Below are 13279 nucleotides of genomic sequence, written 5' to 3'. Positions count from 1 at the left end.
AAAAGGGAGAGGAGATGGAGAATCTGGGAGTTATTCATAATGAGTCCACGTCACTTAACCCAGCAGAATATTCCAATTTATATCTGAATTCTTAATCAGAAATAGAAAACACAGAAAGGACTGTGATACCTCATTGACACCTCTGTTATTTTTTCACCATCTCCTTTAATTTGTTTATTTATTTGCTTTAGTTTTTATATGCTTTAATTTATATATTGTCTGGTTTTAATGCAAATCCCCCCACTGAACGCTGTAGGTGGGGTTTATACACCACTAAGAAATCACAAACCAAAGCAAAGAAGGTGAGCAGAAATTTTAGTTCTTTCTTACCATTCACCTTAAATATCTTGTGAGCTAAATATAAGCATGGCTTAATTTCACTCTTGATATTCCTTGTGCTTCTCCCTCACCTCTTCCCTCAAGAAAACCTCAATCCAAATCCCCCCCAAAGTCAGGATGCCAATTATTTCCTCAGGTTTGGCTCCAGCGATGTCCAGGCACTTCTGCAGCACAGGAGCTACACTCCCTAAAATTTATATTCTAGGTGGTGAAACCAGAAGGAAATAAAAAGAATTTAAAGTAGTTTGAAATATAAAACAATAATTTATTTTACTTCATTTTACTTGTTAACGTTTATAGCTAATGATGATTTCATGAAACTGCTTTTATAATTCAATACATTCAAATCTATAAAGCAAACAGTTACTACCATGGGCTTTTCAAATTCCACAAACTGTCTTATATAAACAAATTAGCTGTACATGCACGTTTCTTCAATAGGTTGCAACATTTGAAAACATGCTTTAAAATCCTTTAAAGCTGCATAATAGTGTACTTTGCCTCAGGCTTTTCAGATGAAACCTCTATACTTTCTTCAGAAACCTTAAAGAGAAAAATGTTTAAATGTTGAGCATAACTCTAAAAACTGCTGTTTGATAAATGTTAAATATTAGAAGAGAATGATTCTGAGTTTAAACCTTGAACTAAATATTGATATTGTGTAGAAGTGAACAATAGCAAAAATAGTATCACAAAATATGGTTTCAAAAAAAAACAAAAAACAACCAAACATATGTGCAGTTGTTCTTGTGGGTTTCTTGCTTTTTTTTTTTTTTTTTAGGTAAAGAAAAGCACGGGTACCTTTAATATGAATATAGTTTAAGCAAATTACCTGTGTAAGTATGGTTAATACATTTCTGATATTTAAACACTTCATGTAAAAGGTAGCAAGTAAAAAAAGTACAATCAGTATTCCAAAAAGCACTGCTAATATTGCCTTTGAAGGAGATGGGCAAGCTTCCTCTCCACTGCAGAATGGAGATCCTGGCACCCACGGTTGTGTAGAGTTCAGTATTTGAACTATAAACTCGGTGACTGTATCTTTATATACAAAAACCTTGCCACATTGAACGAGGCATTGATTCCTACCCCACTGGTAGTGTTTTATGTACATAATTTAGCACTGGGGATTGATTATACAGTAGTCACTGACAGGAAGGAATTGTACACCCGCGTGCCGTCCGGTGACTTTGTTCCGTGGGTTAGCAGTTCTTGGATTGTCATCCAATTGTCAAATATTTTTTTGTTTCTCTTCTTCATCATCTTTTTGTGGCTCAGTTCGATGATGTTCATCTCCTTCTTCTCCTCGGCGCCTTGCTGCTCCTTTAAGCACTCTAATCTGCTCTGCATCATGAACTCCCTCCGCCTCCTCTGCTCCTTGGCCTTCACCAAGTGCTGCTTCCTCTCCTCCTTGCTCCAGTAGCGGCCCATCTTCATCTCACTGATGGCATCGTCATCCGTGGTCATCCCGCTGCGCTCCTCCTTGATCTTGATGGCCCTTTCCCTCAGCAGCCTGTCCCTCACCGGCCTCTTGGTGATGTAGCGCGTCCCGTCGCTCCTGACCTTGACCTTCCACTCCATCCTGGGCTCGCTCTGGCCCGAGGCCAAGTCCTTGCACATGCTCACCAGGCTCATCTGGCTCTGCGCGTATTCCACGGCGGATTTCTGCTGGATCAGCTGCATGTAGCTCTGGTAGTGCTGGGCGTGGGCAGGGATGTGGGCGTGTTTGTACGGGGAGTGGTGGTAGGGGGACACGTAGGAGCCCGAGGGCTTCTGACCATGAGTGGGGCTTTTGCTGCCATCGCTGCTGCCTTTTCTCTCCTTGCTCTCCAGCTGCTTGCCAAGGTCAGGATCTTTAGTGGAGGCGTGGCATTTGGCAGCGCTGGATTCATGGCTCTCCGAGCCGGCACACAGATTCTTTTGGGACACATTATACGCCACTGCCCCCTCGTTTCCTTGACAGTTAATGCCTTCTGCAGTTCTGCGCAGGGAATTGTCGGGGGAGATCTCCAGCGTGAGGGGAGTGCTCCGGCAGCTCTCGCCCGTGTTGTAGGCACTCGAGCTGTCCTTGTCAGACTTCTCGGGCAGCTCGGTGATGTCCGAGAGCTCGTGCCGGCGGACGTCGATGCTGGTGTTGTAGTTTCGGAAGCCGCTGTTGTGCAGCATCCAGGGCTCCCGGTACTGCTCCTTCAGCTGCTGCATTTTGTGGGCCCTGACGATGTTCAGGCACTCCAGCTCGATGTTGCGCAGCTCCTCGTTGAGCATCTCCAGCTCCCTGTCGACGCTCTCTTGGTCGCTCTTGCTCATCTCCAGGCTGCTGTTGTGGTAATACAGACTGTAGGGGTTGGCAGACTTCACCTGGCACTTGAGCTCCAGCAGCTCCCGGAACCGCTCGCACTCGTCCACGGGGATGCCGAGGAAGTCGACGTCGGTGCAGTCAGCTGAGATGAACGACTCGTTGCTGAACTGCATGTCCCCGCTTCCCAGGGTGTCGTGGCTGTAGGTCAGCTTCTTCTGGCTCCCCAGAGTGTTGGAGGAGGTGGTGTGATCGTCCCCGTTGTTCTCCTGCTCGGAGCTCTCGTCGTTGCGGGTGCTGTCGTCCGTGCGCCCCACGCCGCTGTCCTTCTCGTGTTGGTTGGACAAAATAGTGGCTGTGTCTGTGGTGCCTCCATCCTCCTCGTGCTTCTTCTAGCAACAGAAAGAGCAAAGAAAGAAAAGTTATAGGGCACAAAGAAAAATTATCGCGAGCACAGGAAATATATTAAGGTGTTTATTTTTAAATAGTTCTCCTAATCCGTCACTTTTTTACACTTTCTGTGTCTTACGTGGAAAGAGTATTATTAAGAACTCAGAGAAAAAGTGACCAAGCCCACAGCCTGCTGTGGATGCCCTTTTCAGAAGAATATGAGTTGCACCTATGCAGCAACAGTGGTGGAAGTCACATTTTCAAAATTATTCTTCTCCCACTTAGGTACACAAGGATAACAATGTCGTCCTGCAGAGCCAAAGTGAGAGCATGTCTCCTCACAACATGGGGATGCCACTGAGGATGTAGAGTTCTAGAGGACTTCAGAAAAAAAATCTAGGCAAAAACTGAGAAACTGCTTTAATCATAGCAGGACGATGGAAAATACAAGGCTGTATCTCTGGTCTTGCACAAAATTTGTAATGTAAAATATTTTTTTCTTTGCCTTTTCCCCCTTGTATAGATCTTACTTCAGTCATTTGCCTGAGTTGTCCATTTGGATTTCCAGGTTTTGGGAGGCTGTTTCCTGTCTGGGCATGCACATCAAATAGGAGACTGTAAATCAGCTCTCTGCCTGCTCTATCCACCACACCCAGCACTCCTCTCAGTGACCAGAGTGACAGGGGACTTCCAAGAATCGTGATCATGTTGTTGTAAGGGGCAAGGCACAAAAGGTACTATTTAAAAACATCTTGGTCCCTGAGATGAAGTTATGGACAGTCATGTAATATCTTGATTTTACAGAAAGTCCTTTTGCCTTGATCTCAGTGCCACTTGAGACACCAAGTGTATTCGGCCAAGCTCAATATTGAATATTGAGTGCAGTGGGAAGTTTGACAGCCCTGCACACCAGAAGGGCAGTACCTGCTGAAGCATGCTGGCAGTAAATTGCATTGCCTGGTGGTGCTGTTCCTCTAACATGTCCATGTGCAAGTCATCCAGAAAATCGTTTCTGTCATCATCCATCCATCCTTCATCCAGCTGTGTGGAAAGGGAGGGAAAAAACAAACCAATCGTTGTCAAAAGAATGAAGACTGACATAAATTATGGCTTTTCTTTGTGGGCAGTGGTTGGGAAATCTCAGGAGATTCCTTCCTGTGACAGTGCTGCTGTGTCTTGGGAAGGAGCCTATCCTTGTGCTAAGTGTGGGTATTGACTGTGCTACCTCCTCCCACAGCTGCCTCCTTCTCCAACAGCAGGCTTTTATCTTCAACAGCCCTCCACACATGAAAAAACTCAGTCTTTTGATCCATGGAAATACTTGAAAGAGTGGAGGCAGTTTTGGTTTGTGCACAACTTGATTAGGATGTATAATAACACTCCAGACCCCAAAGCTCGAACATGCCTCTTGCGAGGCAGCATCAAACTCCAGAAGGAAAACCTGGCCAGGGTCTGTAGGGCATTTTTACTCCCGTTCCCAATTATCCCCAGGGGAAAGATCAGGAATATCCAGGCTAAGAGGACGGTGCTGGTCCTGACCCCGTGTCTCCAGGTGCACTGGCAGGGGCTGCTCTCCCAGCATCGGGAGCAGAGGCAGATCAAACAATGGTGCTCCCGGCTGTTTGTTCAACACCTTTGTTGTGCTAATCCCTGCTCTACAAAGGGATCTGCTTCAACCTTTTATTACAGCTGAGGAGGCTTCTTGACAGTATTCAAGTACTTCAGAGACGGTGTATGAGGGGCTAAATAATAGGTGTTTTAATGAATGAATAATCAATAGCTATAGGAATTAGAGTTCAGCATGTTCTTCAAAACTGTGGCTCAAAACCATTCATAATACCTCGCACTGATGTTTGTAATAGCATTGCAGCACATATAAATCAGCAAATGCCTTAGAAATTGAATTTTAATATAAAATATATATGTAAGAACCATGACTGCTGAATTCCATTATTTTAGACCACATATATATGTACAGTCAAAGTGTATAATATGGTTTTAGGTAGATCTGGTAGATTTAGACAGCTTAAACAATTTGAAAGAACTGCTTCCTACAAAACAGCAACTGTTTTAATTAAGACTCAAGGTTTTAAGAGGGTTTTTTGTTGCCACCGTACCTGAATTTCTGGTCTTGCCACAAGTAAGGAGATATTCTTGGTCTCCTCACTGGAGAGAAGTGCCACAGCTTCCTCTCGGTTCTGCACCTCGATGCCATTGATCTTTAAAGAAAAAACAACACCATGAAGTGTTTTCACAGGGACACCTGGACGCCGTGCTGAGCTCCATGGAAATCCTCGGCTGGATGGATCCACCCGCACATCCCCAGCCTCGTGCAGAGAAATGCTGGGCAAGTGTGGTGGTTTGGACATGTGATGCTGTTCCATTTCCCATGCATGGCACCTGCAGAGCCTTGTTACGAGGGCAGGATGTGGAATTCTGGGGTTTGGGACCCTTGGAGCACCTCCCACACGTACCTGGATGATGCGATCCCCTTCCCGGAGCCGCCCGTCCTTCGCGGCGATGGAGTTGGGGTCAATCTGCAAAACGAGAGAGCTCTGAGTGCTCTGCAGGTTTGGGAGCTCAGGATTTACTTCTCCTTATTTCCTGAGTGGAAATGATTTCCTGCATTTTCATGGAAAGTCATAGATTTAATTATTAGTTTCTTTGCCCAAACTGGTGCAATTAATTTGAAATGGCTCTGCGTGGTGAAAAAAGTTGCTGCATAAAATGCTACTTTTTAATAGAGAGGGACAAAGAGAGGCAAATGGGCCCCAGATGTTTGCAAATAAAAGTGTGTGGTTTTTTTTATAATTTATGTTGTTTCAGGAATAATCAAGAATAAAAATTGAAGGGGGAATACATGAAAATACTCTGAAGGCATCATCATTGTTAATATAATGAAATTTGACTTCAGTGGGAGCAGGACCACACTGAGCTTGGAGAAAAGGAAAATAATTAGATTTCTTCCAATTACTGCATTTTGGCTGTTCATCCAACATGGTACAAACAGAGGATGAATGTCTTAACTGCCCAATAATGCAGCTGAAAAGACAAATGGTATCTTATGGAAAGCAGCTCAATCTTACCTCACTCACATAAATACCCATGTCATCTTCATCATCCGTTCTATAACAGACAGTGAGGCCAAGCTTGTCCTGGCTGTTCACTCTGTGTAAATCCACTTCCTGAGGTTTTCAAAAAAAAAAAAAAAAAAAAGAAAAAAAAAAAAGAAGGAAAATACATTGTCAGTGAGACACCGGTGACTGATGGAAGCAATTTTTCAAACGCAATGAAAATATTTTGCTTAAGTGATATACTGGATGTCTTTTCATTTCACTTGTAGACGAGGTTAACTTACTGAGCAGAACGTGATTATATACAGACAATCAATACCTGGGACATTTCTGACCCTTCAATCAATAGGAAGTCATTTTGAAAATAGACCTTTTATTGATCTCAAGGAAGAAAAATTACCTATATTTCATGTAGAGGTAAGACTTCAAAGGATAAAATACTTATAAAGTATGATTTCAATATCTGTCGCAGCTGATACATATTTCCTAATAAGCAGGGTAATTCTCTGGCTTTTCAGAAAAAAACCTGTAATACTCTATTACTTTAAATAGTATAATTTTCATGAAGTCATCTGATAAATTTCTCAAAAGTGTGACTGAAGATCAATATATTGTCAGCAAAGCATTTGGTATTGGTAATAGAAACATAATAAGCATTTCAGTATCTTGCAAGTGTTTGGTTTCAGCAGGTCACAGTGGTCTTGTTAATCTCAGAGACATTTAACCCATCTTAAAAATGCATGTTCTTCCTCTATGTGTTTTTTTTTTTTTTTTCCACGAGGAATTCCTGAGGGTTTGTTGTTTTTTTTTTTCCTTCTGTGTTTGCCTCTGCTGTGTGACACTGGCTGGTGGGAAGGGCTGTAAAATCCATGGAGATGCCCCCAGGCTGTGGGATATTCCTGCCTGGTGACCATCCCTGTGGCATCTTTCAGTCCTGCCTTTTTGCCTCTCAGAGATATCCCAGGGGTTTAATGTGTTTAAACAACTTATTGTGACTGCTGTGCTGGTCCTGAGGATGCTGCCATCGGGAGGGGAAGGATTTTGCTGCACAAAGGTGTGAAAGCACCTGGAGTTGTGTTTTTTTACTTCCTCAGGTGAGAAGAGTGTGTGAGGCTTGGCAAGGTCCTGCTCCTCCTCAGGCCAGGCAGGACAGAGGCAGATTTGGACTGTGCTACAAAGGGAAAAGTGGGACCAGGCAAAGGGACACAGTGGGATCCCAGGGCAGACCCTGAACCCTGTAGTTGTGCTTGGACCTGCCATTCCAGAGGAAAAGTCCTGATAATGCTGCTCCTTCTTTCTGACATCTCTGTTACTGTGCCATTTGGAAGGGGCAAGACAATAAAACAAGCTGATATGAATAATTTATTGGTGTGTCTAGCTGACAGCTGCCAAGATCAGCAATCTCATGTTATTTACTTGTCAACATGTGTAATTTCTTTTTTTTTTCCCCTAAAGAAGCGTAGCTGTAAATGTCAGTGACATTTCAGCTGGTATTTAAGTGGTTTCAATCAATAGTATCCATGGTGAACTGCTGTGCTTTTCCCCCCCCCGTCTTTTGTTACTTAAAGGTTTGAACACAATGCTTTAATAGCGGGGTTTTCTTCAGATTTCTAAAGCTTTGGAGCTTTCTAGAGAGGAGATGGAGATTCTTCAGAGGAAAGATGAGACAAAGTGGATTCAGTTCTGATCTCAGCTGATCCTCCAGAATGCCACTGCAGTCAATGGGTTCGTGCTGCATTTACCCTTGGAGGGACCTAGGGGTGAGGTGGGAATTTGTGAATTGAGCCTAATTCCAGCCTAGAATGATCCCTGTATTCCCTGCATACTTCAACAAAAAAGTTTCATTATCTTCAGGAATGCTTTTATATCCTTTACTGATTTGAAAACGTGGCAAGAAATTTGTGCTGTGGCTCACTCTACTGCTTGCCATACTGGCAGTGAAAATATATATACATATATATATATATATAATGTTAAAAACTCCCACAAAACCAAACAAATACATGGTGATTTTGGCCATTGCTTAAATAGATCCCGTGTAACTACAAACACTTGGGGTGAAAGGAAAAGAGGGAGCAAGCTGTTATTTTCATTCTAACTTACCACACGTTTTAACTAACAATAGGTGTTTTTCCAACAGTGCACAATTATTAAGGGTACCTTAATTAAAAATAAAGCATGGGTTTCTATTTAATCTGAGATGTCACCTGTGATATACTGGAAGGTGATAAATCATCTGGTAAATTAAATAACATATATTTTGGAAGGAGAAGGACTATCTGCTGTTTAAAACACTCACAAACAAACCAGCAAATAAAGCTGGAGCAGAAAAAAAACCTTATAGAGCAGGTGTTTCGAACCTGAATTTTTATGAGTAATTAGTTGACAGACTCACTCTTGGGTACAATCCCTCTAGTGTTTGGTAGGAAGAGAGAAAGTGGATTTGATGCTACCCAAATATGATAATTTTATGAACTTAAACATAGGAACAGCTGCTTTCTATGGGTCTTTGCGTCAGTGAAGTTTTAATATAATCATAAAGGCATGAAATATTTGAGAGATAAAAGTGTGCAATTCCAGTTGGAGTTGAAGAATCAACACCAGAGTCTTCAAAGCAAAGGTTATTTTCCATATTCAGAGGCAAGTCTGTGTAATGCAGAGAGATACATGAAAGGGGAAAATAGAAAACTGGCACCTGCAAGTACAGGTATCATGGCAGCTTGAGTAATTGTACCAGGAATTAATTAAACAGAGGGAAATGAATATGGGCCTGGAGAACTTTAAAGGTGTAAGTTCCTGTGTTTGCAGTGCCACAGGACTTGCCATTCCTTATAGTTTTGTCCCAGGGGCGGCATTCCTGAGCAGTGGAAGGGACACAGTGAGGTTACTCCACACCTGCTCTGCATCCACAGAAAGCAGCTGGCAGGCAGAGGTGCTGCCCACGGAGTGTGGCAATGCTGGGGCCGGGTTAACCATGATAAATGTGCAAATTCCATCGACGAGAACTTTTGCACTCGCAGATAATTCAAATCTGCTCCTTCGGATCAGGTAAAAGTGACATTTTGAGAGATGTTCAAAGGAGGATTTGGATGCTCTTTCAAAATAGTCTGTGCAAGAGAAGTGTCTGAAAGATTATTGGCTCTTCATCAAATGCAGAGCCAAGGAGGGCTCACAGAGCTGGTTGCTGAAATCCATCTGGCATTTGCAGCAAGACAAGAAGAAATGAACATGCCCTGTGACATTATACCTGCAACCACTCATCATAATGAATTAGGAGCAAGTGATAATAGTAAATTAACCTCTATAAGCTCAGAAGATCCTTCATTTGCAGAGCATTATTGAATTATTGTACTGCTGATTTAGAATTATGGCCTGCCTGCAAATTTATAAAAAATCAGAGTCCTTTCTCTAACAAGACAGAAATGAGCAGTAGAGATCTGAAATGACAGCCATGGGTAAAAATAGTTCAGTCACTCAGAAAGCCTCATCCACAGCTTGTGTGATAACTGCTCTGTCCTCCCTCTCTCTGTAAGATGTGGTGGGGTTTTTTCTGTGCTGACCTCTGCCATACCTGACCAGCAGGTCCCCTTTTTTTGCTATTCCATTAATAGGTTTCACGCAGAAAAGAAAGGGAAATAAATACAAAGAGCATTTTGCTTTTATACTGTACAAGGCCTTCTTGCTACTTTTTGGCAACTGACCCTGCTACAGCAGGAGGAAAAATCCTGTCCATGCTTTCTTGAACCTCAGATAGTAATCTTTATATTTGTATTTTCGTATCAAAGTGGTTTTCAGCGCAGGTAAATGGAAAAAAGTCTCAGCCTTTCCCTTTTCAAAGGAGAAAATGCTATAAACCAGATTTTCTTTCCAAAATTCTCTGCCCTGGAGAAGCAGAAATCCACTAGGAGGTTTCTGTGGCAGCCCAGCTCTGCGATGGGAATTCTCTGTGATGCCACAGAGGCTGGACCAGCCTCAGTCACCAGTGCTGCTGGGGAAGGCTGAAGGAAAGTGTTTCTCACCCTGATGAAAAGAGGTTCGGGATGCCTCAATAAGATAACTTGGAGGATGCCCAGGCTCTCTGCCAAGCAGATGGGCACAGCTCCATGTTTCAGACCTTTCTCACACAGCACGAGGTGTTGAGGCCAGGCTGAAAACCTCCCGAGAGCTGAGGGAGGACAACCTTTCAGTGCTGCCTTGTGAGCCAGATGAAACGTTTTACCACTTCTGCGTTTGTTCCAAACAAAGAACATACAAATATTTGTGTTAGAAAGTTACAGCTGTGAAGCTTTTTAAACCTTTACATATTCAATCGCTGCCTGAAGCAGGCGCTGCTCGGGCTGCAGCTCTTTGTATTCCGAGACACAGCAATGCCTTGAGAAGCTCCTGATCAGTGCAACTCCCTGCAGAGCTGGAGTTTTCATAGAGAAGAAATATATTCACATAAAAGATGCTTTGAAACCCTTTGCAAACCAGGATGGAATAAAAATTGCGGAGTGCCTGTGATGGAGCCTTCCAATTTGCATGTTCAGAGAGTCGCCTCTCACCTCCCTTGCAAACAGATTATTGGAGAAGTAAAAAGTTTCAACAGAAATAGCAAAATACAGCAAAGGGGAGAGCTTGAAACCCTGGTACTCAGCTTTTACTCATGGCTTCCTAAAAGCAGTGGAGTATTAATTTCAGATCTTGAAGCACTTTTTTTTCGTGCTCAGTGTTGTTCATCTTTTGCTGATCAGCTGTTGTGGTTTCATGCTGGGAACACTGGGAGCTGTGCACTGGGTGGGCAAAAAGCCCTTTGAACGAATTTGGTGTCCTCCTTCAGTCTTTTGACAAGAATGCTTCATTTCTGTCCAAGACTGAGTGAGAGTATCACAGGGAAATTTCTCAGCAGTAGCAAACATTTTATGCAATTTTCATCTCCAAGCTTCACTGACTCTCAACTAACCATTCAGTTGAGTTCAGTTCTTTTCTTGGAAAGAAAGACCTACATACAAGTTGCATATTGGGAAGGGTGAAGACAGAAAGTCAAATGGGAGGGAACAGGCCCCTTTTTGATGTAGAATGTTCTCCTTTGTAATGTGAGAAAGTTCCACTGAGAGAGCCCTGGCTTGGGCTGTGTCTGACAGCTGGACAGACTTGTTTGAATAAACATATTAATGCATAACACTGCTGGGGAGTCCTGGAGTGACATTATTCTTCCTTTATGAGCCTGAAATGACTTCTAGCTAAGCCTCCGTGAAGAATGAATGTACTTTTAATTTATGATAAAATAGGAGTTCACGATTTAGTTCCTCTTTACTTGTGGCATGGCAACTTCAAAACAAAAGAAATGGTATTTATTTATTTTTGTAGTAGAGAATATATGGCAGTTACCTCTGAGTCATCAATTTTAAGACAAATGTTGAGATAAAACCGAGAATACAATTTTGGCACCTCAGCAATCCTGCCAGCATAAATTCCTTCCTATGGATATTTACATTGGAGGTTTGCTGCGAACTTGGCTATTTCACCTTTTTTGTCTTGTTTGCTTGTTACAAATCACTAACCAGTCAGTTATAGACCATAAAAGTTTAGATGAGGAGCTTCTGATTTAAATTCAAAGCACATTTTATAGACATAGAAACCCAGAAGGCTGACTTGATGGCTTTCTTACTTTCGACATTCCTGCTGCAGTCAATGAAACAGTGCCTTTGTGGTCTTTTAAAACATATCTATCAAAAGGCAAACAAAAAAGCAACCAGCCAGTTGAGTCCCTGTTAGCACTTTGACCTTACCATTGATCATAGTCTTTACAATTTGAACAGGAATCTTTAGTGGTTTTTAAGAAATACTATTAGGCTGCAGAGACTTTCCTAATGTTCATCTGCCTGTGTTACTGAGCTGATCACCTTTGCCATCAAGTACTATATCAATGTCAAAATTATTAATGTTGTGGTTTAAGGCATATTAAGGTTTGGCTACTGGAGTGCGTGTGTTTAAACTGTTTTCAGCTCAACTGGTTGACCTTCTAATGGAAGCATTATAATTTATTCACAATATTAGATTTCCTAAAAAGTAGATTTTGGAAAGATGCTGGCAGAAAACACTGATTTGTTCTACATTTTCCTTTGAGACTGAAATCTATATTGTATTTGTTTTTATTTAAGAGAGAAAAAAAAAAAGAAAAAGAAAAAAAAAGGCCCTTGTTTGAAAAGTAAGGCCTTGAAGCATTTGTTTTACTGGCACTTTGAATTTATCCTGCCTTTGATTTACATTTGTATACAGAGATGAATTGCTACCAGATCCGCAGAATCTGAGAACAGCTTGCAAACTTTTTATGGGGTTTTAGTCCTTGATCCTGCAAACACTTTTATAGAAGGAAACAACCTGGTGCTCATAGAATGACTGAACTCTGCTCCCACTGAAGCTGTTGATAAATCTCCACTGATTTCAGGAGAGCTTCAGGCAGGTCAGCACTCCTAGCTTTGACAAATAGGAGTCAGCAGGACCAGGATCCAAGAAATCAGAAGTGCAAGCCAGCTAAGGGTATAAATTATTCTCTTACTGATAAACTTGGATGGACCAGCTGGGTCAGGCATTGCTGGCAGTATTTAGAACTATTGGGATAATTAGTTACTATTTATTGCAAATAATTGAAAACACTTCACTGGGTCAGTACTGCTTAAGTATCTTGCAGAACCTCATAGTTTCTGTGCTGCACCTTGAATGGTTGGGAGCAGGTTATTAAATTTATTAAGCAGGTTAAATAAATTTATTAAAAATCGTAATGAGAGAACTCAAGATGAACTTTTGATGGGATATACAAGCACTAAAGCCAAAAGTGATTTCTAAAGATTTGGCAGGGAAAAGGGCTTGCATACCTTCATGACTGGTTCAACTTTTATTATCTGTAATTTCATACGTATACATATGTCAATTAAGTAATGAAAAAGGGAGGAACAGCTTAGTGTAGTGGCAAATCTATCCTGGCCTTGTCTTGTAAATTTAACATACTTCAAAATTATATGATCAAGAACATCTGTTTCTCAACCAGGAAATATTTAAGGGAGACTCACACATTTTTACTGCGGTTATGTGGAACAGGTCCTGCCACTCAGCAGAGCCTTTCAGATTTTCAGAAAGCTTAAATCAGCACACTTACACAGAATTTAATTAAAGGAATCAATGACTTCATTATTTATGT

General features: G+C 41.9%; 1 protein-coding gene across 2 annotated transcripts in view; it reads right to left on the bottom strand.

Moving 5' to 3' along the window:
* Positions 1-583: 583 nt before the first annotated feature.
* The window catches only part of PDZRN3 (PDZ domain containing ring finger 3), a 131398-nt gene continuing 118702 nt past the window's right edge, over positions 584-13279 (bottom strand). For both annotated transcript variants that reach the window (XM_066327168.1, XM_066327169.1), the window contains 5 exons: positions 6112-6210; positions 5500-5562; positions 5143-5244; positions 3950-4066; positions 584-3027 (listed from right to left, as the gene is read on the bottom strand). In XM_066327168.1, the coding sequence (XP_066183265.1) occupies positions 1474-3027; positions 3950-4066; positions 5143-5244; positions 5500-5562; positions 6112-6210 (1935 nt within the window). In that variant the 3' untranslated portion in view covers positions 584-1473. The remainder of the gene's footprint in view (positions 3028-3949; positions 4067-5142; positions 5245-5499; positions 5563-6111; positions 6211-13279) is intronic.

The sequence above is a fragment of the Sylvia atricapilla genome, chromosome 11 (assembly GCF_009819655.1).
Source record: "Sylvia atricapilla isolate bSylAtr1 chromosome 11, bSylAtr1.pri, whole genome shotgun sequence".
In the NCBI taxonomy this organism is placed as follows: Eukaryota; Metazoa; Chordata; class Aves; order Passeriformes; family Sylviidae; genus Sylvia; species Sylvia atricapilla.
Note: the sequence above shows the minus strand (reverse complement) of the source record. Positions and strands in the feature narration are given on the sequence as shown.